Here is a 21,095-nt window from a genome sequence, read left to right as displayed (position 1 = left end):
AAGCCTCTAGGGAGGAGTGGGACCCACTACCCAGGGCGGGAAACTGAGGCTCAGATGGCCACGCCGCGCGGGGGTGGTCCCCAACCACTGCTCTTGCCAGCTCCGTGCCAGGTGAGTTATTTCCCCATTCTACAGACGAGGAAACCGAGGCTTAGCACCAGGAAGGGCATTTGTGTCCAAATCTGTCCCCACACTCATCCCCGTTCCACCCGAGAATCGCTCATGCCCCAGCCTGGGAACGCTGCCCGTTGATGTCAGGGGAGCTGAGGCCCAGGAGGGGTCACACAGCAATACTGCCCACCTCCAGCTCTACCTAGACCAGCCCATTCGAGTGCGCTCTGGCGTTGTGTGCACCCTGGGGAAACCGAGGCAGATCACGTCTGATAGGAACCTATAGGGTAGATCTCCTGCCTTCCAGTTGTGGGCAGGGAGGTAACTCGGAGCAGAGAACTCCTCACCCTTCAAGACCCAGTACCAAATGCCCCTGTTCTGAAAAACATTTCTTGCTGGTCACCCAGGAAGATACAGAACTTCCTCCCCACCCCCAGTGAAGCCACCCCCCCGCCCCCCGCGCCTACGTGATCATATGCCGTCAAACTTTTGTTGGTTTATCTGCTTTATTTAGTGGCCACCTTCCCTACTCAGCAGTGGGAGGGCAAGAGTGGGTCTGGCTTGCTAATGTGGTCTCTGATGCTCGCACACAGTGGGCACTCTAATTGATGCTTGAGCTCAGACAGGACAGTTACATCACCCTCCACTGCTCCAGAAGCTTCCATAGCTCCCCGCCCTCTACCATCCCCCGAGCCTTCTCCCGTGCTCTGACCAGTTTCTTCCCGTGACCCTGGCATGCAGCAGGTACTCACTAAACACTGGCTGACCCAGGCCCACCAGCACCCTGCAAGGAATCCTCTCAGCCCGTCCTCCCCAAGGTGGGGGGGGAGGGGGCGGGGGGAAGTGTCCCAACACCCCTCAGGGCACAGAACATTCCCGTGCTAATGAGCGAATCTACACTCGGCTGATTCTTCACACACAAAACCATCTCCTTTTGGAGCCAGTGTTACAGAGGCAGGAATAAAACTCCATCAGATAAATAAAAATGCCAAACGGCAGCCAACAGTGTGGATCCAATTTGGAGATGAGCGTCCAGAGCTGTGTGCCTGGGTTCCGGCCGACAAGGCCACCGTGTCCAGCCACTTGGCCAGCCACCCGAGGACAGGGAAGGTCCCAGGTTGCAGGCTCGCGCCCTGACCTGAGTCACCGCTGTCCTGCCAGGGGCCCCTGGCACCAGGGAGCCCACCCACCTGCCCTGGTCCTGGCTGAGGCACCAGGAGGTAAAGAGCCCACAGGGACCGCCCGGGCTCTGCCCACCCTGTGGTGAGGTCCCTCTGACAGCACGACTCCTCAGGATGAGGGGCCCGTGCTGGGTAGGGGACGGTCCCTCACCCCAAGCCAGCTCAGCAGATGCCAGCCGGCCGCCCTTGGCCCTCTGAGGGCTCACACGCACGGGCGCCCTTTGAAGCTGCCCGTTTCCACTACACTTCTGCCTTTTCTGCGTCATCTCCCCGCGGTCAGGGGCCGGGACAAAGAGCCCAGACTCTGCGGGAATCTAGAACTGCCACTTCCCAGCTGTATGACCCAGCATCAGCTCCCTGACCACCGTGCCTCAGTTTCCCCATACTTACAAGGCGATAATAGTTCCCATCTCCCGGCTGCCGTGCAGATTCAACAAGTCAACACACGGGAGGTGTTTTTCCCAACTGTGGTAAAACGCGTAATAAAATTTAACACTTTAACCATTTTTCTGTTTTTGTTTTTGTTTTTTAGAGACAGAAGACAAACTGGGAAGGGCAGAGAGAAGGAGTGAAAACCTCAAGCAGGCTCCATGGAGCCCGACGCAGGGCTGGACCCCGGGAACCACGAGATCACGACCTAAGCCAAAAATCAAGTCGACGTTTAACCGACTGAGCCACCCAGGCGCCCCTCATCGCGACCACTTCCAAGTGCACAGCTCAGTGACATCAGGCGCACTCACACGGTCGTGCAGCCGCCCCCACCAGCCATCTCCAGAACTTTCCATCTCCCCAGACTGAGACTCTGTCCCCAAGCAGCACAGACTCCCCGGCCCCTGCCCACCCCTGGCTCCCCCAGTCTGCTCTCTGGCTCTGTGGACGCGACTCCTCAGGGGACCCCCTGTGCGTGGGGTCACGCAGGACGTGTCCTTCTGGGTCTGGCTTCCGTCACCGCGCAGTGTCCTCGGGGTCCATCCATGTGGTGGCAGGTGGCACTTTCTAAGGCTGGATCACATTCGGGCGCGTGGATGGACCACGGAGTGCCTACCCTTCGTGCGCGGACGGGCACCGGGGGTGTCCGGTGACTAAGGACCGTGCTGCTGTGAACGTGGGTGTGCAGGTACCTCTTTGCGCCCCGATGTGCATCTCCTGCGGGTGAGAGGGAGCCCGGACACGGGAGTGTGGTGAGAGCCGGGACACAGACCTGCCGGAGCACGGGGAGGCCCGATTCCCGAGGACCCTCCAGACTTTGCTACGCCAGCACCCGCCCCACGTCCCCACCAGCGCACCCGCGGTTCCCTCCCGGAACACGGCCGGCAGGCACCGGGTGTCGCCGGCCTCTTCCCCTCGGCAGCGACTGCGCAGGATTTGGGGTCAGCTAGTGCTACAGAACGTGCACGTGAACCTCAGCCCGGACCTGATGGTTCGCCCCGTGCCACGCACTTGCCGCACGCCAGCTGTGCACAAGCTCTGAGGCCTCCCTGCGGACCCAGAAGGGCCATGTCCCGCTTTACAGATATGGAAACTGAGTCTGGGCCCGAGTGCAGCTTCTCCGAGGCTGCAGTGACCAGATGGAGAGGCCAGCGGGGACCAAGCGTCCCCTGATGCTCTCGGGCCTGAGTCAGATCACAGCACCCCCGCCCCTCCCCTCAGCCCTGCAGGAACCAGGAAGGTCGGCTGCCTCTGCCCCGGGCCAGAGGGCGGGAGGAGTGACACGGCAGGAGGAAACCCCAGGACCCACGGAGTCAGCAGCTGAGGGTCCAGAGTGGTGCTGGGGGGGGGGGGGGGAGGGCCTCTGACCCTGTGAATCCTCGGGAGGTCAGGGGGAACAGCACCCCCGAGGCAAGAAGCCAGAGCCAGGAAGGGCGGCCTCCAGACGAAGGTCGAAACGCTCAGCCCATCTCGTGGCCACCTGCCAGCTCCCTTCCCAGCACCCGCCCCCAGAACCAGCAACACATCTCCTTCTGAAACATTTACTCCTGGAACATGTACAGGCAGCCAAAGGCATGGAGGGAGGGCACCGGGGCACAGGCACCAGGGGCTCCGAGGGACCCTCGCTTGGGTCTGGGCACCAGAGCCTCAGTCAAACCAGATCTTCCAGACTTTCTGGAGACCCGAGGGTGAGGACAGCCTGGGCCCAGCCCACAGACGGGAGAACAGAGACCCTGGCACTCTGGGGAGGGGGCTGGCACCCTTGGGACCCTGGCTAAGCCCCTCCCCGCCCTCCGCTGCCGATGGGAACCCCAGAGGCCCAGGGCCTGCCGTAACCCCACTCTGGCCTCAAGGGGCTGATGGAGCCCGTGGGGGTGGGGGGCTTACAACGTGGTGTCCCCAGTTAGCCAGCAGGACCCCATCTCATGCCCCATCAGCTGCCGTGTGGCGAGACCCGTGGCCAGGGCGCACAGCCAGAGGGAGGGAGGGGCCATCCGGGAGCCCAGGAGCGGGATCCCAGCTGGGACCGCTGGTTCCAGCTCCAGGTTCTCCAGCACCTGCTCAACCGCATGGATTTTCTAGGTCATTAAGCTGAGCTGTCAGGGGTGGGCAGCCTTCTGGAAAGTTCCGAGGATGGCTATGGGGCCCGTGTGTCTGAGCTGGGCTCCAGGTGGTGCCGGCTGACCACCGGCCACATCCCCAGGGCAGGTGTCCCTGGCCTCTCTCGGGCCCTTTTAGGCCAAGGGACGTTCTCATCGGGCCGTGTGGGCACACGTCCTTCTGGAGGACTCTGGCCCAGAACCGCCACCACGTGAGCCAGGCTGGGGGCACCCTTGCTGGGAGGCCATCAAAGGGACGGGACCAGTGGGACCACGCTGCGCTCTCTGAACCATTCCTGCCCCGGGTAACCTCCACCCGCACCTCAGAAGCCACCCCTGCCCCAGCACACCCTCCCACCGAGTGTGGCCTGGTCCTCACGGTCGAGCGAAAGCCCTGGGGCAGCCGACCAGTCTCTGAAAAGAACCGTGACTTCTTGACAGAGTTTTAAAAACCGGACTCAGGGGGCTCTGCTGAAACAGGTCCCGCTAGGAGTCCTGGGGCCACCACGCGGGACCTGGGACCGCCCCCCGCCACCGCCAGGGCACACAGAGGGTTGGAGAGGAGAGGCTTTTAGTCCTTTTGTTAACGACAGAGCAGCACCAGAAGCCGCACGGAGGCACCGGTGGCCAACACGTGGTACACAAGGCTCCTCGAGGGGGCAACACGTCCAGGGGCCGCTCGGCGGGTGGGGGGCTCACTTGGCCGGCCGCGTGATGATGCGCGTGGAGAAGTCGAACAGGTCGCGGTTGACCTTCCGCAGGTTCCGCACCTCGTCCTCCAGCTCGGCCACGCGGATCCGCAGCTGGTCCTGGCCGCCCAGGACGCTCTGGGGAAGGACAGGGAGCCGGGTCGCCTGCGGGTCCCGGACGGGGCGGGTGCTCGGGGCGGCCCCTGCCCGCCCCGTGGCCCCGGCCCACCTTCTCCATCGTGCCGCTCATCACCGCGTGCAGCTGCTCTGCCCGCTCCAGGTGGCTGGGCTCCGAGCCCTGCAACACAGAAGGGGCCGCGTGGCACCCAGTGAGCGGGGGCAGCGGCCCTGCCGGGGAGGTGCCTTCCTGACACCCGCTGGCCGAGGGGACGCTGAGGTTTGCGGAAAGGACCGCCAGACGCCGGGCTGGGGCGCGCGACGTCTCTACTGAGGTCACGGGCTCCAACCCCCCGGCTGGACGGGTGCAATGTACTCCCAACACGGCCCGGGGGCAGGGACACCCAAGGCCACGCCGTGGGCACGGCGCTGGGCCCTGACGGTCGTGCAGCGACCAAGGTCAAGGAGGCCCAGGAGACGGGCCGGCCGGTCAGCCGAGGCCTCCGGCCCCGGCACACCATGGGCTGGACGCCGCTACTGCTGCAGGGAGGCCGTCTGTCTCCTGCTGGACAGCGTCCGGGCACGCGGCCCTCGTTGGCACAGCCAGAGGCCAGCTGTCTGCAGGAGGGCTCCAGACACCCCGAGGGGCTTGTGCGGAGCACGGCCCGAGCCTGCCAGGCAAGGACCTGCAGAGCAGGTGGGTGCCCCCGGGCCTGGGGCGGCAGACGGGCGATGCCTGGGGGCTCCCCTCCCCCCCCCCACGGCCCCCCGTGGAGAACAGGCCGGACACACGGTACTTTCAGGCCAAGCTCTGCTCTGCAATGCGCCCTCGTTCCAAACGCCCTGGGTTTCCTGAGCTCACCTGCCAAACCCCCGCCTGGGCTCAGTCGCCGGGTCAGAGATGGCCCCTCACCGGGAGCGCCGGTGCCCGAGGCAGGTCACCACCCTGAACCCGACAGAACGTGCAGAGCTGGGCAGAGGAAGGTCTTCCCGAGGGAGGGGACGCCTGTGCGGGGACGGGGACGTACCTGCTGGTGGAGGCCCAGGCGCAGCGTGAAGCCCCCTCGGTGGGGCTCATCCCCGTGCTCGGCGCCCAGCAGGTGCTTGCTGAAGTGGGGCAGGGGCAGGCCCGGCCTGAAGTCCGAGCTCAGCATGCTGAGCGGCGCCAGCATGATGGAGGCGTTGGTCACAGGGCCTGTGGCAGGGCAGGCCGCGGTCCGAAGCCGCCCCGGGCCACGCAGGCGGCTCCCACGGGCCGCCAGTCCTCACCCCCCAGCTGTCCAGGAGCGGCACCGCCCGGACCCCGGGCCTCTCCTCGCTGCACAGGCCCCGGGGCGGCCAACTCGCCGGGGAAAAACCGTGGTGCGGACAAACCGGAGAAGCCGCGCGCCCCCGAGAGCCCCCGGAGGAGCTGGCTGCCCCGTGCCCCCGCACCCAGGGCGCCTCACCTTTGAGGGTCACCGTCCTGATGCACTGCTTGCTCTGGACGTCCCACAGCCGCACGGTCTCATCGTGTGAGCCGGAGAGCAGCACGCTGCCGTCAGTAGACACGGACAGGCAGGTCACCTGGTTCCTGGGGACGACGAGCCCCACAGAGGGCGGCACAGGTGACCCCGAGCCCAGAGCCCGAGCACGGGGCCCCTCCCGCTCCCGGCCCCGCCCCGCACCTGTGCCCTCTGAACGCCTTCCCGCTGTCCTGCTCCGGCTGGAAGGTCTTCTCTCTCTGCCCAGGCTGTGGAGGCCAAGAGGGCCCGGGGCCGCGCCTCAGCCCGGGGGCCCCAGGCAGCGGGGCGGGGGGAACCTGGGGTCCCACGGCCCACTGAGCACCCCGGCCCGGGCCCAGGCACCCCCTTCCCCCACCTGTCCACTCACCCAGGTGCAAAGGTCGACCTGGAAGATGGAGCCGTCGCTGCCGCCACAGAACAGGTGGTGCTCGGCCAGGTCCATGGTCACAGCCACGATGGCCACGTCGAACAGCACAGAGAGCAGGAGCTCGCCCGACGAGACCTCCCACAGCTGGGGGTGTGGGTGCGATAGGAGCTCTGGCCGCTCTGGACCCCCGGGAACCGGGGCCGCAGCCGTGGCCCGGGGGGCGGGGGTGTGGAGAGACCCAGCCTTCCCAGGGGCAGAACTCGCCTCTCAGGCCCGTGACCCCTCCCCCCACCCGCTTTAGCCGCCGCCGGCCCCCGCCCACCGCAAAGCCCAAAGGGCCAGCGTGCCCTCAAATCCCCTGAGGTCCGGCCAGGGAGCCGCCAGGCACAGGCAGCCGACTGGGAACTTCCAAGCCGACGCAGGCCTGGACCGTCCACCCTCTGGCCGTCCTTGAGGCGGGAGGCATCAGGGTAAGGATTAGGAGCTGTCTGGAGCTGCCAGCCTGGGGGAAGGAGGCGACTCACCGGCTCACGCTGGCCAAGAGCCTGCCAGCTGCCAGGACATGACTCACGGATCCACTTGGGGGAGGGGGGTCCCTACCTTCACCGTCTGGTCCAGCGAAGAGGTGGCCACCCGGGCCAGGGGCCCCCCAAAGCCACAGTGCAGGTCTGTGATGGGGAGGGTGTGACGAGACCAGACATGCCGGGGGGCCGGGGTCCTGGAGGGGTCCGCCTGCAGCACGCTGTGCGCAAGAAACAGACCTCGGCAAGGGGGGGGAGGGGGCCCACACCCTGACGCCCCGCCTGGCTCTCAGCCCCCTCCCACCCTGGGGCCCCGGCACGGCTCTTGCCACGTGCGCTGTGGCCAGACCCGACCCGAGAGGGCCCGAGGCCCCACCTGCACAGGCTCCACACCAGCACCAGGCAGTCTTTGCCCCCCGAGAGGAAGTGGCTGCTGTCCCCAGTGAACCGCAAGCATGACACATCCTGATAGTGGCGGCTCAGGATGACCAGAAGGTTCCCCGTGGAGACCTGTGGAGGGTGCACACAGGTCAGGGCAGGAAACGGGCGCTGCCCCCGCCCCCCCTGGCTGCCAGGTCACACGGGGGCACTGGGGGGAGAGCCTGTCCACACTGACTGTCCCAGCGCTCGGGTCAGGGGTTCACGGCCAGGGTGTCTGGGAGGAATACTGAGGCCTGGTGGGAGGCCATGCCTCTTCCCGGCTGTCTTGCCTAGGACATCCCCAAATGGATGATGATCTTGTTGGAGCTCCCACCCCCTCGTCCACAGTCACCCTGACCTCTGAGCCCTGTGCGTCAGCTGGCCCGAGGACCCCTGTCCAGTGCGGGACAAGGTCGTCACGTAACCGTGGCGTCCGGGGAGGGCATGGGCTGTCTGCATGGAGGAGAGTGACAAGGCCACAGAAGAGGCTGGTGAGACCGTGGGCCCTTCCCTCCAGAACCAGCAAGACCTGGGACCCAGGAGCGGGAAGTCACCGTCTTCAGATGCCACCGCAGGGGGATGGGCCAGTGGCCGGGGGCAACGGGGAGGCCCCTGGCGGCACAGACAGGTGAGCCTGGGAAGGTGGGGTGGGCTGGGGGGCCAAGACTCTGTTGCGAGTTGACCGGTGTTCCCCGAATACACAGATTCACGTTCTAACTCCTGAGGCCTTCCTTGAACACGGGGTCTTTACAAGTCTAACCACACACCAGAGGGTGGCCCTGAACCTAACCATTGGTGTCCTCACATAAGGAAAAGCCGGAGAAACAGCCTCCCCCTGAGGCCCCCGCTCTGAGGATTTCCAGCTTTCCTCCCCCCTCATCCACACAGATGGAAGGAGGGAAAGGTGGACAGTGGCAGATACCGGAGTCAGGTCCTCAGCCGGAGTTGCTGCCTTGGGTTGGCTGTGGGGGGCGCCCCCTTGTGTCCGTGGCCCGCACCGGTCAAGAATTCGCCCGGAGGGTGAGGGAGCCAGGGTCAGACCACAGAGCCCACCAGCCAAGACCCAAGACGTCCCTCATTAGAGAGGGAAAGGGGACATCGATTTCTGCCCACGCTCCTGCACCAGGGCAAGGATTTCTACCATGAGATTGGCAACCTTTGAAGAACCCCTCCCCCGCCCCAGTTTCCCTCCCTGCACCAGAGCAACCACTTCCTAGTTTTAGAATCTTTAAAAATCGTTAAAATCATTAAAAGCCTCTGGGGTGAAATAACTAAGCCCCCTCGTATCTCTGTGGCCCTCAGACCTCTGGGGGAAGGACAAAGGCCGTTTTACAGGTGTGGACAAGGTCAAGAAAGGCAGAGCGTGATTATGTGTCCGTCTTCTGGCTCCAAACCCTGTGCTGTCTGTGCAGGAGGTGACGCGGGTGTCCCCCGCCCAAGCATAAGCGACTGTTGGTGACAACACGGTCTAATTAACCCAGCGCCCCGAGACCAAATCCCACTACCTTGGTTTTACGCCTGCTCTCACCTCCCACAGGTATATGCTCTCTGCAATCCCCGCCAGGACATACAGGCCATTGGGCGATGTGGTCAGACAGGTGACAGGTCCAGGACACATGATCTTCTGCTGGAGCTGGTCCTAGAGAGACATAAGAAGCCTCTGAGCTTCACGTGGAACTTGGAAGCTAGGGGACAGTGGGGAGAAAAGTCCGAGAGAGCTAGAAAGAAGGGCAGGAACAGGGGTGATTTGAACTAATCAAGGGTCATCAAGAAGGCACCTGATCCAGCCCAGGCTTTGCAGGCTGGAGGGGGAGGCCTGCAGATTGCTGGATCAAAGCAGAACGGTGCTCACTCTGGGTGGGGGTAGGGGTGGGCAAGCCACAGAAGGTCCAGGAAGGAGTTGCAGAGCCCAATGGCCAGGCGGCTTGTGCCACAACCCCGCCTTCCCTAACATCCAGCCTGTGATCCTGACGGTCAGTTTTCTCATCTCTTTAAAGGGAAAACTTCCTGAGTATGAGTGGACCACACCAGGTAAAGCCAGAACACAGAGCTTGTCCCGAGAAACTTTAGCTGTCAGAGCCGGGCAGCAAGAAACTTCAGTGGCTGCGCTTTGGGTGTTTATAAGAAGAGACCAATGGGCCCTTGGGATGAAGGGTAGTATCTCTTTGGGGCGGGGGGGGGGGGGGGTAATAAATGCATGACTCTCCTGGGCCTTTGATATTCACCTTCCAAGAACAACAGACCCGTGGAACCCCCACAGAAAATCCTTTTTTTCCCCCCTTCTCCTTAAACGAACAGCAAACAAGTTTATTAGCGTGTTAAGATCAGAAAGCTCTCTTTACAGAGAGGGAGCATTCAAGAGCGAACACTCTGAAAGTCCTTTACTTAAACTTCGCTCCCCAAGCTCCCTCCCGCTTCCCCAGCCCATCAAGGGTGCCTGCCCCACAGACGCTCCTCACTCTCCCCAGTGGCCCACCCTCAGCCCAGCGCCAACGATCCCACCCAACCCAGAGCGAGCCTCCCTCCTCGCCAACCGCCCCCAGACCCGCGCATGCGCAGCGCACCCCAACCGAGACCACCCCCGCCCCGGTTCAGGGACCCCGCGGGCCCCACCGACCCTTCCCCCGACCCCACTCTGGGGCACCCCGCGCACTCTCCGACGAAGCCCGGGCCGGGGCGCGCGCCGCCGCACCTTCCGCTGCAGCTCCCAGGCGCTGATGTAGTTCTTGCCCAGCTGCGCCGCCAGCAGGTACTCGCCATTGAGCAGCGCCAGGCCGCGGGGTCCGGCCTGGCCGCCGCGGTACGTGAGCAAATTGGCGCCCGAATGCAGCTCCCACACGATGCAGCTCCACAGCTGGGCCGCCGAGTCCGTACACACGGCCACTTCCATGGGAGCCGCCATCTTGCCTCCCCCCCCCTCCCACCGCCCCGGAAGTACGTCACGCCAGCGAGACTCCGGCACCTGCGCCGCGGCGGCTAGAGCGGCGCCCACGTCTCCTCGCCCGGGCTGGCGCGTGACCACGTGCTCGAGAGGGGGCTAGATCCCCGCCCCGCGGCGGTGGGGGCGCGTGCCGTGGAGTTGGTGACCGTGGAAGGAGACCTCGCCCCCAGATAGGTGGGGAAGTCGGGGCTCAGGGTCTCCTGCAGAGAACTTCAGAGCCCGGAGGTCGCCTGGCCGTTTCCGCTGGGCGCCTTTGACCAAGTGACACGGTCTCTCGGATTCCTTTTCTTTTTTTTAATGTGCGAATAGTAAAGTCCCCAGCTCGCAGGCCTCGATAATCATTTGCACGAAAAACGCGCACTGCGTACCTAACCTGTCTAGCTGAACGCCCCCGGGTCCACCGTCCGCCGCCCCCAGACCCCTCTTCTCTGGGGCCACGAAGTGCACCTGTACATTGCAGGAACGTGGTGCAGGCCAAACAAGTCGCGATCTCGGTCTGAGGGGCGCCTACCCTCCACTACAGCTGCCGGCCCCAGGCCAGGTCTCCAAACAGCGCCTTTCAAAAACGTGGAATTAGTTGGAAACCTGTGAAGTCAATCCACTTAGCCGGTGAGGCCTTGGCGTCTATTCCCAGCGACACTGGAGGGTGCCGGATGCCCGGGGTCTGCAACAGTGCCGGAAGCGCCCGCCCCAAGCAGCCGAGGGCGTTATGGGAGCAGGTGTCCTAGAGCAGGGTGGAGACCGTGCGCCCCCAACCCCGCTTCATATCCAGGAGACGGTGGGTGGACGGAGGGAGGGAACCGCCTGAGCGAGGAACGGGAGCTCGGGGCGTGGGGTGTCCGCGGCTCCAGCCCCGACCGCCAGGTGGCAGCCGCGAGCCTCGGACCGGGAGGCCGGACCCGGAAAGGGCTTTTGCCCAGGGCGGCTGCTCCCAGCCCTGGGGCCACAGCAAGAAGCACTTACGGGGATGAAGGGCTGCCACGGGGAACCTGCCTAGTTTGGGGGTCTGGAAGAGGGGCTTCCGAGAGCAGGTGTCACTTGAGCAGGGAATTAACAACTTGGAGGGAAAGGTGGGCAGAGGAACGTGCAAAGGCCCCGAGGCAGACCATGGAGGATGGAGCTGGGCAGTGCAGGGCCTTTCAGCCAGTGGGTAGCCTGGATTTTATTTTATCCTGGAGGGCGGGGATCCATTGGGAACTTAAAGACTCTTGTAAATTGACGTGAGGAGAGCTGAGTGTGCAGGGACCTCCTAGTTCAGACAGGTCGCAGGTGGAACCAGGTCTCCCTGATTTCCACCCTCACAACGAGTTGATGCTCCTAGGTTCCGCAAATGTTTTTTTTTTTTTTTTAATATTAAAAAAAAAAATTAATGTTTGTTTTTGAGAGAGAGCTTGTGCAAGCGGGAGAAGGGCAGAGAGAAAGGGTGACAGGATCAGAAGCAGGCTCTGCGCTGACAGGAGAGCCGATGCGGGGCTCGAACTTGCAAACTGAGAGACCGTGACCTGAGCCAAAGTCAGATGCTTAACCAACTGAGCCACCCAGGCGCCCCTTTTTATTTTCTTCAAATGTTCATTTATTTTCTGAGATCTAGAGCATGAGCGGGGGAGGGGCAGAGAGAGTGTGGGACAGAGGATCTGAAGCAGGCTTTGCACTGACAGCACAGAGCCCCATGGGAGGGGGGCTCAGACTCAAGGACTAAACCATGAGACCATGACCTGAGCTGATGTCGGGTGCTCAGCTGAGCCACCCACGCGCCCCCTCAAATATTATTTTAAACACTGGGTGGCTCAGTCGGTTAAGCGTCTGTCTTCTGTTCAGGTCATGATCTCCGGTTCATGAGTTCAAGCCCTGCGTCGGGCTCTGTGTCTCCCTCTCTCTCTGCCCCTCCCCCGCTCACACTGTCTCTTTCAAAAACAAATAAACATTTTAAAAAAAAAGTGTGAATAAGAAAAACAAAATGCCTGGAATGCAAATTTACGCTTTTCAAACATTGGTTTCCCAAAATCAAGTCTTTGAATCCCGAGTCCCTGGCACTCCGTGGAATCTGGTTTGAGAATGCCACTGTGTGGCTCCCAGGAGTGGACCCTGGTGGCCTTTCTTCTAAACATCAGCTCAAGGCTTCAATCTGCAGTTTGGTTTTTTTTTTCAATTTTTAAAAATTTTTGAGAGAGAGAGGAGGAGGCAACGCAACACAGGCTCCAGGCTCTGAGCTGTCAGCACAGAGCCCGACATGGGGCTTGAGCTCATGAACCGAGAGATTGTCATGACCTGAGCCATAGTCCGGACACTCGATCGCCACCCAGGCGCCCCTTGAACCTGCACTTCTGAGCTGTGAGGCGAATCACTGTGAAGTTCTGGGCCTCAGTTTCCCCACATGCACAGCCACTGCAGCGACTGTAGTTTCCCGTAGCTATGGGATCTGGGTCCTGGGTCTGCGTCTGCTTCCAGGAAGTCTGGCCTGGAAGTCTCCAGATCCCTGGGATCTGGGACACAGGGGCAGGCCCAGCAGATGTGGGTTGCAGAACGACCAACTGTGCAGACGGATGCCAGAGTGTGAGGGGGCAGGCTTGATGCCCGGAGGGTGCTGGTTGCTGGCACTCAGGCAGGGGCAGGCCCAGGCGACAGCTGGATCGCAGTCCTGGCCCCTCACAGGCCTCCTTCCCCCTCCTCTCCTCCCAGGAGGTCAGAGGTCACCCCACCCCCAGCCCAGCCAGCGTGGAATGAGGACAGACCAGTTGTGTCAGAAGAGAAAGGCTACAGCCACACTTTGGGGGGGGGGGGGGTCGACCACCCCTGTCGCCAGACCTCCTTGGTGCCAGCTGGATGCCTGGTCCCAAATCCAAGTCTGTAGTGTGTGGCTAGAGGGGCAGAAGCAGGATGGGGGAAACCGAGGCACAGATACGGTTCCCCCACCGCCACCCCAGTAAGCCCTGAATTCTTTTTTGTTTTCGAGAGAAGGAGAGCCCAAGGGAGCGAGGGAGGGGCGGAGGGAGAGAGAGAGAGCAGGAGCAGGGGAGGGGCAGAGGGAGAGAGGGAGAGAATCCCAAGCAGGCTCCACCCTGTCAGCACAGAGCCGGACACGGGGCTCAGTCCCACGAACCGTGAGATCGTAACCCGAGTGGAAATCAGGAGCCGGACACTTAATCGACTGAGCCGTGCAGGTGCCCCTAAGCCCCGAGTTCTCATTCGTTATTATTTTTTCACTATTGAGCACCTCCTGTTTGTAGGCAGCGGGTACACACTGAAGAATCAAACCGACCCCCCTTTCTGGCGTCCTGGCCCACAGGCCCCTTCCCAGGGCAGCCCCGTCAGGGCCACGCGCGGTGGGAGGGAAGGCAGAGGACTCGGTGAAAACCCTCCTGCTCAGGCATCCCTTCCGGCATCGGCTCCGAGCCCTGGTGCCTTGCAGGTTCCCTCAGCTCTGCTGGCTGGACGCGGGTCCCCACGTTACCTCCAGGAGCCTCCCCGGCCTCCTCACAGGCGCGGAGCGGGAGGCCAGGGGGACAGAGGCCGCCGGGTTCTGGGAGGCGGGGCGGGCGGTGACGGGGCCTGCCGCCTCCCTGGTCCCCCAGGGGCCGTGTGACCTCAGGGGCTCTTCAGCGGAGGAATGAAGGGGAGCACCGGCTGGGCCAGTTTGCAAGAAGGAGTGTTTTCCCTTTTTAAAGGATTTTTCTTGATCTCCGGTGTGTGAGGGGGAGGGGCCCTAGAGGAAGGTGGGTGACCTGTCCTCCGACCTCTCCTGGCCCCCCAGGCCCATGGAGTCTGGGCCCAGGACTCACTTCTAGCAGGTGCGGAAAGCCCGTGGATAAACCGGGGCACCCGCCAGCTCGGACCGGAGGGGCGGCTGGCTGTCCCCCGCTCCTGGTGCGGCCTTGGGGGGCTGACCCGGGCGGGAGGGGCCGGCCAGGGGGAGGTGGGGCGTGCCCGCTGCAGGCCTCGCTGACCTTGAGCCCGGCACAGCCTGTGTGCGGGTGTCACGAGGGCGAATGGAGCGGACGTCCCAGAAAATCTCTCCCAGCCACAAAGCTGCGGAGCCAGTGTGGTTTGGGTTCGGAGGCAGGGCGCCCAGGGGCCCCCTTCCGTCTGTGCGGAGGCCCGACCCCACCCCTGGGGTCTGGTTTCTCAGGCCACACCAACGAATCCTACGACGTGAAACCTCCAGCCAAAGCACAGAGGGCGGGAAGGCAGGTGGGGGCAGGCTGGGCCCTGCTCCAGTGGGGGTGGGGGACTCCACGCGGGCACCCCACACGCGTCGGGCCAGTCGAGCTGAGGGGCGCCCCGGGTGGCCCAGAAGCAGAGGCAGCAGAAACAAGGCAGAGTGCTGCGGAAGTTTCCAGACGGATGAGGGACTGGCAGAGAAGGCCGCACCCAGGGGGCCTAGGTTAGAAATCCCACAGTGACAGTGCCGGGGGCCAAGGAACCCTGCAGGCAGGAGAGCTAGCCTGGGGGGGGGGGGAGGGACAGGCTGGGAGGCCCGGCCCTGCCACCGAGGTCCCCCCACCAAATCCCTAAAACAGCCTTTGTACCACCAGGTCCCCAGGGACGTGCAAATGGCCACACACCCACTCTTAGAAGGGGGATGCTGAGGAATGGCTTAGCCAGGGCCCGTCCCCTGGACACAGCTGGCATTTGGGGGCGGGGGGCTCCTGGGCCCCACCCCTTGGTGCCAGGAGCTCCCCAGTGTGACAACCTCTGATGTCCCCCCCCCCCCACACGAAAAAAAACCACCACAGGACGCATTTTCTGTTAAAAGTCAGAAGTGTTTTGTCTTGTTTTAATACCTCACCAGCTTTACAGGGTTACAATTGTCTTAAATATTTTTGAAGTTTAAATACAATCTGCATAATAATGTTATAAAATGTAAACTTTCAGTGTTCTTTTAAATTTCAAAATCACACACCTTTTTTTTCTTTCTTTCCTTTTTTTTTTTTTTTTTTGGTCTTTTATCTTTTTTTTTGTTTTTTTTTTTTGTTTTTTTTTTGTTTTTTTTTTCCCTTTTAATACCTGAATGTTCTGCAAACACTGAAGTCTTACCAGGGCGCGACAGGCCGGGCCCGGCCAGAGGTAGAGTCGTTTTAAACCTTTTTTTTTTTTTTTTTTTGGAAGTTTTTTTCACTTTAACCTGAGTCCTGGCGCGGTACCCACGCCGTCTGACAAACCCCAGAGAAACTGAAATTTCTGTCAGGAATGAAAGGCTGAATTCATGTTTGCCAAGAAAAAACGCAGAAGCAAAGTTAAGGGGGAAAAAAGGAGACAGTGGGCAAAAGCGATACAGTGAAAATGGGTTTACAAATGCAGAGGAATGGAGACTACCGCGCCTGCCCGCCCCCAGACAGCCCAGCCCCCAGCTCGGGGGTGGGCGCACGGAAGATTCTAGAAGCAACACCTCCAGCAAGACAGCCCCAGGGAGCCCCTCTCCGCCCTGAGTCTGGGGTCCACCCGCTCTGGAACGAACAGTGCACCAGCCAGGACACAGCCGCCCCCATCCCCACCCGGGTTTGCATAAGGGGGTGCCCATCCGCACCCCAGAAAGCCTCCCCTTCCCTAAGCCCAGAGACCGCAGTGGCAGGCGGCTGAACGCGGGCACCTAAGGCAGAGGCAGGGGAGGGCCCCACCGGCTCGCAGGCCCACAGCCGCCCCGGCTGTGGCCTGGAGGGTGGGACCCGGCCCCGAGCCCCGCCCAAGCCCCGCCCCCACCTGTCCCTACAGTCACCACTGGAACAGCGGGCCACACCCTGCGTTACATCCGGGAGGCCACACCACCCGCAAGACACACGTGGACACACGGCACACGCAAGAACAAAGCGGGCGCACAGACTTTCCAGGGGGAGGGGCCCCACGGGCGGGGGTGGGGGGGAGTCGAGGGGACAGGTGCACGTCTCTGCGGAGACCCCGGGCCAGCGGCAGAGGGCCAGGCCCGGGCACGGGTTTTGGCATCAAGAGTCAGACCTGAGGTAGGAAGAAAGCGCTGCAGACCCCCTCCCCCCCCCCCCACGTGGGCCCAGGGCGCCCACGGGGCAGTTCGGGGTGGGAGGAGAGAAGGGGCAGGGGCTCCCAGGTTCTCGTGTGGAGCCCGACTGTGCCCGGGGACAAGGGATCCCCCTCCCACAATGATTGTGCTGCTGCAGTGACAGACGGGAAGGGCAGAACCTTCTAGAAGGAAAAGCAGAGAGGAAACCCCACTCCTGCCACCCACTCCTGAAAGGGTGGGGTGTGGGGGTGTCAACGACCCTGAGATATCCCAAAGAAAGGGGTTGCCTTCCAAAGACACACCAAAGCCCCACATAACAGAAAACCCAGACCTGGGGGGCTCAGGACCTCCCCCTGCCCCCAGGTCTCCAAGGCTACAGGGTGATGCTTGGGTGGGGGAAGCTGGGAGGCCGCCAGGCTGGCACTGCCCCTCAGCCTCCTGAAGCTGGGCTCCTGAGCCCAAGTAGAGGGTACAGCCTCGCCCCGGGAACAGCCCAGCCACCCCCTCCCCAAACGAAAATCCCGCACCGTGTGAAAACACTACCCAACACCACCTGGTCCACGGGGACACGGGACGGCAGGGCAGCCAAGAAAGTCCCCAGACCCGCCTGGGGCAGACACTGCCGCCTCCTGAGGCCCATCACCAGCCACTGCAATAGCCCCCTCCCTCCAGCGGTGCCCCCCCCCCCCCGACACCCACCTTCTAACCAGGAGGACCGGGCGTGTGGGGACCTGGTGTGGTCTCCATTCAGTTACTTTAGTTCCTGCAGGGAGGTGTGGCCCCAAGCAAAAGGGGCCAAGAGAGAAAAAGGCGACAGTTAAGGAGAAGAGAATTGGGGGGGGGGGTTCAGGATGCCGTGGCCCCAAAAACCTGGCCCTGAGCTAAGCCCGGCTCACCCCGTCCCCAGTATGGATAATCTCCCGGAGTAGCCCTTTCACTCGGGAGCCCCCAGGCCACATTCATCCCTGAGACAGGAGCCCGGGGGCTGGACAGGTGGAGGGAGCCCCTCCCACGCCGAGGTCCTTCACCCTGCGCTTTCTACTTAAGACTTCCGGCCTCTGCAGCACCAGCGCGAAAAGCACAGCGAACAGACGGGACCTCGGATGTCACGGTCGCCTGGCCGCTCACCGGTCTGAATTCACGCCCGCCCCCACCCCCCACCCCCCCGTAGCACCTGAGTTCATCACCTCTCCTGGCTCTGGGCCTGCCAGCTGCCCACTGCGCTACAGGAAACGCACAAGGAGCCCGAATCAGTTATGGGAAAATAAAAAGGGTATTACTTTTCTTTTTTTTTTTTTTTTTTTTTGCATTTTCAAGTCCAGTTTCCCTGAATGAACACAAATATATAGATATATATATATATATCCTTTTCCTAAGGTTTGATTCCTCCCCCAAGAATAAAATAGATTATTTACAAAACAAAACCCCGAAACCTCTTAAAAACCCTATAGAGTTTGAGTATCACTGTTTCTTAAAAAAAAAAAAAAAAAAAAGTTCCCAAAAAGCAACGAGAAAAAAAACTCTACTGATCGTGGCTCAGGGGTTTCATTCAACACAAGGAGCTGGGTGTGGTGTGTGATGAATGGGAAAAAAAAAAAAAAAAAGGCAAAAAAAAAAAAAAAAAAAAAAACAGACAAAAACGAAAACACACAGTGCAGAGATGTATGAGGTAAACAGGATTGGCCTCCCATGGCAACTGGTCCAAACACACCCCAGACCCCAGACCCCAGTCGGTCGGTCGGTCCGGCAGGGCTGCAGGAAAGCCCAGGAGACATATGCCCTCTCTTTTCCGACTTCCTTTGCTGTTCTCACAATTCGTGTCTCTGAATGTCCGAAACCTGAGTAATTCAAGTGTTCCTTGGTTTTCCCCTGTTTTATTAAATTTTCTTTATATATATATATGTATATATTTTTTTCTTTTCTTTTTGGCGTTAGCTGTGGCTCCTTTGTGGATACCTCCCCTCCCCACCCGTATCTTCCGCCGTCCCGGCCCCTGCGTGGCCCACCTCGACCCCCCACCCAGGCAGGGGCGGGGGGGTGGCAGGTGGGGAGTGGTGCGGTTAAGGCAATGAGTTATTTGAGGTAGAAGACGTGGCAGGTGTGGACAAGCCCGCCGGCCCGGCCTGGCTGCCCGTGCTGCTGCTGCTGCTGCTGCTGCTGGTCCCGCTGGTCCCTCCCCGGCTGCCACCACCACCGCCTTTGCTGGGAGCGGACGGTGGCTGAGCAAACAGCACTCCTAACGCGAGGACAGGAGGAGAAACACGTCACCGAGTCGAAAGGTCCTGAGCGCTGACACCCCACAAAGTCACCCACGGGGGCTGTGGGGACAGGGAGGCCACAGGTCCCCCCCTTCTCCGTCCCTGGGAGTCGCCCTCCCTTAGCAGCGGAGCCGCTCTGTGTCCACGGCACCTCCTGGTGGCCCGTGGGAGCTCCGGCTGACTACTCGGGTTGTTGAGAAGGAACTCGTCAATGCCACCCGCCACGGGAAGAACGCGACAAGGGGTCTGCCTTCTGAGCAGCTGCTGTGTGCCCAGCACCGTGCTACGGATGCCGTGCGGACTACCCCGCTGCGGTCTCCTATGGGCTCCGGCCGGCCGGCCCGGGGGGTAGGGGCGACCCGGGGCTCCCGAGTCAACGGGGAGACAAGCGCCCAAGGACGGCGTGGGGCCCGGCTGGTCCTACCTGTGTACATGATCCCGTTAATCTCCACCGACATGCTAATACTGTTGCTGCCATTGGGGCTGGTCAAGTTCGCAGCCGAGTCCTGGCGGCTCTCACAGGCTGTGGGAAGAAGAAACACGGCCATCTACAGTCACACACGCGTCTGTGCGAGGGCCTGCTTCCGTCACCCCCGCTGGACTTCACGAGTCACCGAGCGCGGACCGGATCTGTCACCGGCACACACAGTAGGTAGTCAATAAATATTTACCGAGGAAGAACGTATCTGCCTAAAACTGGCTTTTCTCATGATGGCGGGTCTTAACGGCCACAGAGCCGTCTAGACTTGACTCGTTCCATCCCCTGCTGATGGACACACGAGTGGCTTCAAGGCTCCACTATCACAAGCAGCATCACGCCAGTGACCGCAGGGAAGCGCCCTCGGCTACGTGTGCTTCCGGGAGCGTCTGCGGCAGATCCCAGGAGAACCACTGGGTCGCAGGGCAAGAATGTTTTCTATTTTGGGAAGAGGTTGCCCAACTGTCACCTCCTTAGACTCCCACCAGCGAGACCGGGTGGGCCCACGTTCCCGTATCCTGACCGACATTCGATACTATCAAACTCCGAAGCGCGTCTCCTCGCTAACGCGCAGACCCCCGAGTCGCTTTCCACATGAACTTACTACTCGTCACCGCTGCCCGCGTCTTTTATGGGGTTAGCTTTTTTTTTTTGTTTTTTCTTATCGATTTGCAGGCACTCTTTACATATGTCAGCTACGAGGCCCTTACTTTGTTACGGGCGCACGCAGCAGGGAGGGTTCGGGCGCCGGGTTGGTACCTTGGCTGTTGATGCGGATGCTCATGGGCAGCTGGGCCGTCATGGCCAAGAAGTTCTGCTGCAGGGCCCGCTGCACAAGCCGCTGCTGCTCCTCCGTCACGAGGGCCATCTTCTTCTCAGGCGGCTCCCCAGACTCCAGCTTCTCCCGAAGCTGCTCCAGGGCGGCCGCCTGGGCCGCCACGGCCGCCTGGGCCGCCGCCGCTTGCACCGCTGCCGCCTGGGCGGCCACCACAGGGTGACCCGCCAGGGAGACCGGCAGGCGGCCGGGCACTGTGATAGGGATGGCCGAGTCCTCCTCTAGACGGGAGAGAAGAAGAGTCGGTGGGCAGGAGGGACCTGCAGCGGCCCGGTGTGGCCCTCCGCCCGCAGCAGGACCGCGCATGCGCCTGGACATCTCCGCCCACGGGGTGCGCACGTCCTCTCCGCGGAAGCAGGCGAGCGCTGCCAGATCTAAGGTCAGCCTGACACCAGGTACCGCCGCGACGGGACCGACAGTGTCACAGTCGCATCCAGCACGGACGTCGCACAGAGACGCTGTCACAGCACTTGCTGCGGACGGCACTAGTTGGAGCAGCTGGGAAGCGCCACGTGTCTCGTCGGACATGCTCGGCTCGAACCGCCTCGAGGGGCTGTCTCGACACTCGCGCGCCTGCCTCCACCCTCTTACGGCCGCTTCACGGGGGAGGCAGCTCGGAGGGTGTGGAAATGTTGCCAAAGCCACAGGGGGTGGGGGTGGGGGGCGCGGAGCTGGGACTCGAACCCAGAACCAGCTGCCAACCATTCACCTCCTCTGTGGTCGAAGCAAATGTCCCCATCGCGGTTTCTACCCGCTGGTCCCACCGTGACCTGCTGTCTCTTCTTTTCCTGACTCTTCCGCCCATGCCTGTCCGGACGCTGCCTGCATGCTGGGCGTCCCCCGCCCCACACCTCCCCCCACCTCCACACCTCTGCCAGGGTCTTTGGCACTCTCTCCTTTGTCCCCGTCTTCTGGGCTCACTCCAACACCACCTCAGCCATCAGAAAACCCTCCTCCCTGCCGGCCAGCACCTCCCCAGCTCCCGCATGAGGCCTCACGCCCGGCGGACGTTTATACTGACTCGTGGGCATCACCGGAGCTCCCCAGGGGTGGGGGTAGGTAAACTGAGGTCCACAGAGGGCTGAGCGACGCTAGTGGGACCCCATTCGCCTAGGATCTGACCAGGCCTAAGTCGTGGGGATCACGCTGGATCCCCCCGCCACCCCAGGAGGC

The 21,095-nt window shown here is 62.0% G+C and overlaps 2 protein-coding genes across 10 annotated transcripts in view; both read right to left on the bottom strand.

The window, feature by feature from the left end:
* Nucleotides 1–603: 603 nt before the first annotated feature.
* On the bottom strand, nt 604–11,174 carry WDR18 (WD repeat domain 18). Of its 3 annotated transcripts, none has more exons than XM_011288240.4 (11): nt 10,132–11,169; nt 8,968–9,078; nt 7,396–7,529; nt 7,099–7,240; nt 6,499–6,642; nt 6,294–6,358; nt 6,075–6,199; nt 5,655–5,821; nt 4,739–4,807; nt 4,520–4,647; nt 604–2,438 (listed from the first exon to the last, which is right to left on the bottom strand). In XM_011288240.4, the coding sequence occupies exons 1-11, from the start codon at nt 10,339–10,341 to the stop codon at nt 2,375–2,377; spliced, it is 1,359 nt and encodes a 452-aa protein (XP_011286542.1). In that variant the 5' UTR covers nt 10,342–11,169; the 3' UTR covers nt 604–2,374. The 3 variants fall into 3 exon arrangements, with proteins under 3 accessions (XP_011286542.1, XP_023098330.1, XP_011286543.1); XM_023242562.2 differs by lacking the exon at nt 10,132–11,169 and adding an exon at nt 9,665–9,879; XM_011288241.4 differs by lacking the exon at nt 604–2,438 and having other exon boundaries at nt 3,249–4,647; nt 10,132–11,174.
* Nucleotides 11,175–15,119: 3,945 nt separating this feature from the next.
* Nucleotides 15,120–21,095, bottom strand: part of ARID3A (AT-rich interaction domain 3A) — a 32,667-nt gene continuing 26,691 nt past the window's right edge. For all 7 annotated transcript variants that reach the window (XM_023242542.2, XM_023242531.2, XM_023242543.2 and 4 more), the window contains 3 exons: nt 19,847–20,143; nt 19,034–19,132; nt 15,120–18,587 (listed from right to left, as the gene is read on the bottom strand). In XM_023242542.2, coding sequence (XP_023098310.2) covers nt 18,412–18,587; nt 19,034–19,132; nt 19,847–20,143 — 572 coding nt within the window. In that variant the 3' untranslated portion in view covers nt 15,120–18,411. The remainder of the gene's footprint in view (nt 18,588–19,033; nt 19,133–19,846; nt 20,144–21,095) is intronic.

This window comes from Felis catus, chromosome A2 (genome assembly GCF_018350175.1).
Source record: "Felis catus isolate Fca126 chromosome A2, F.catus_Fca126_mat1.0, whole genome shotgun sequence".
In the NCBI taxonomy this organism is placed as follows: domain Eukaryota; kingdom Metazoa; phylum Chordata; class Mammalia; order Carnivora; family Felidae; genus Felis; species Felis catus.
The sequence above is the reverse complement of the archived record's forward strand: the minus strand, read 5'-3'. Positions and strand labels throughout refer to the sequence as shown.

What these genes read in the sequence shown, in the direction of transcription:
- WDR18 (XM_011288240.4), bottom strand. Translation starts at nt 10,341, where the DNA reads ATGGCGGCTCCCATGGAAGTGGCCGTGTGTACGGACTCGGCGGCCCAG. An exon ending in CAGGACGGTGACCCTCAAAG is followed by an intron (nt 5,822 to 6,074) that starts GTGAGGCGCCCT and finishes GCCCTGCCACAG; the next exon opens with GCCCTGTGACCAACGCCTCC. An exon ending in ATCATCACGCGGCCGGCCAA is followed by an intron (nt 2,439 to 4,519) that starts GTGAGCCCCCCA and finishes TCTCACCCGCAG; the next exon opens with GAGATGCACATCGGGGCGCA.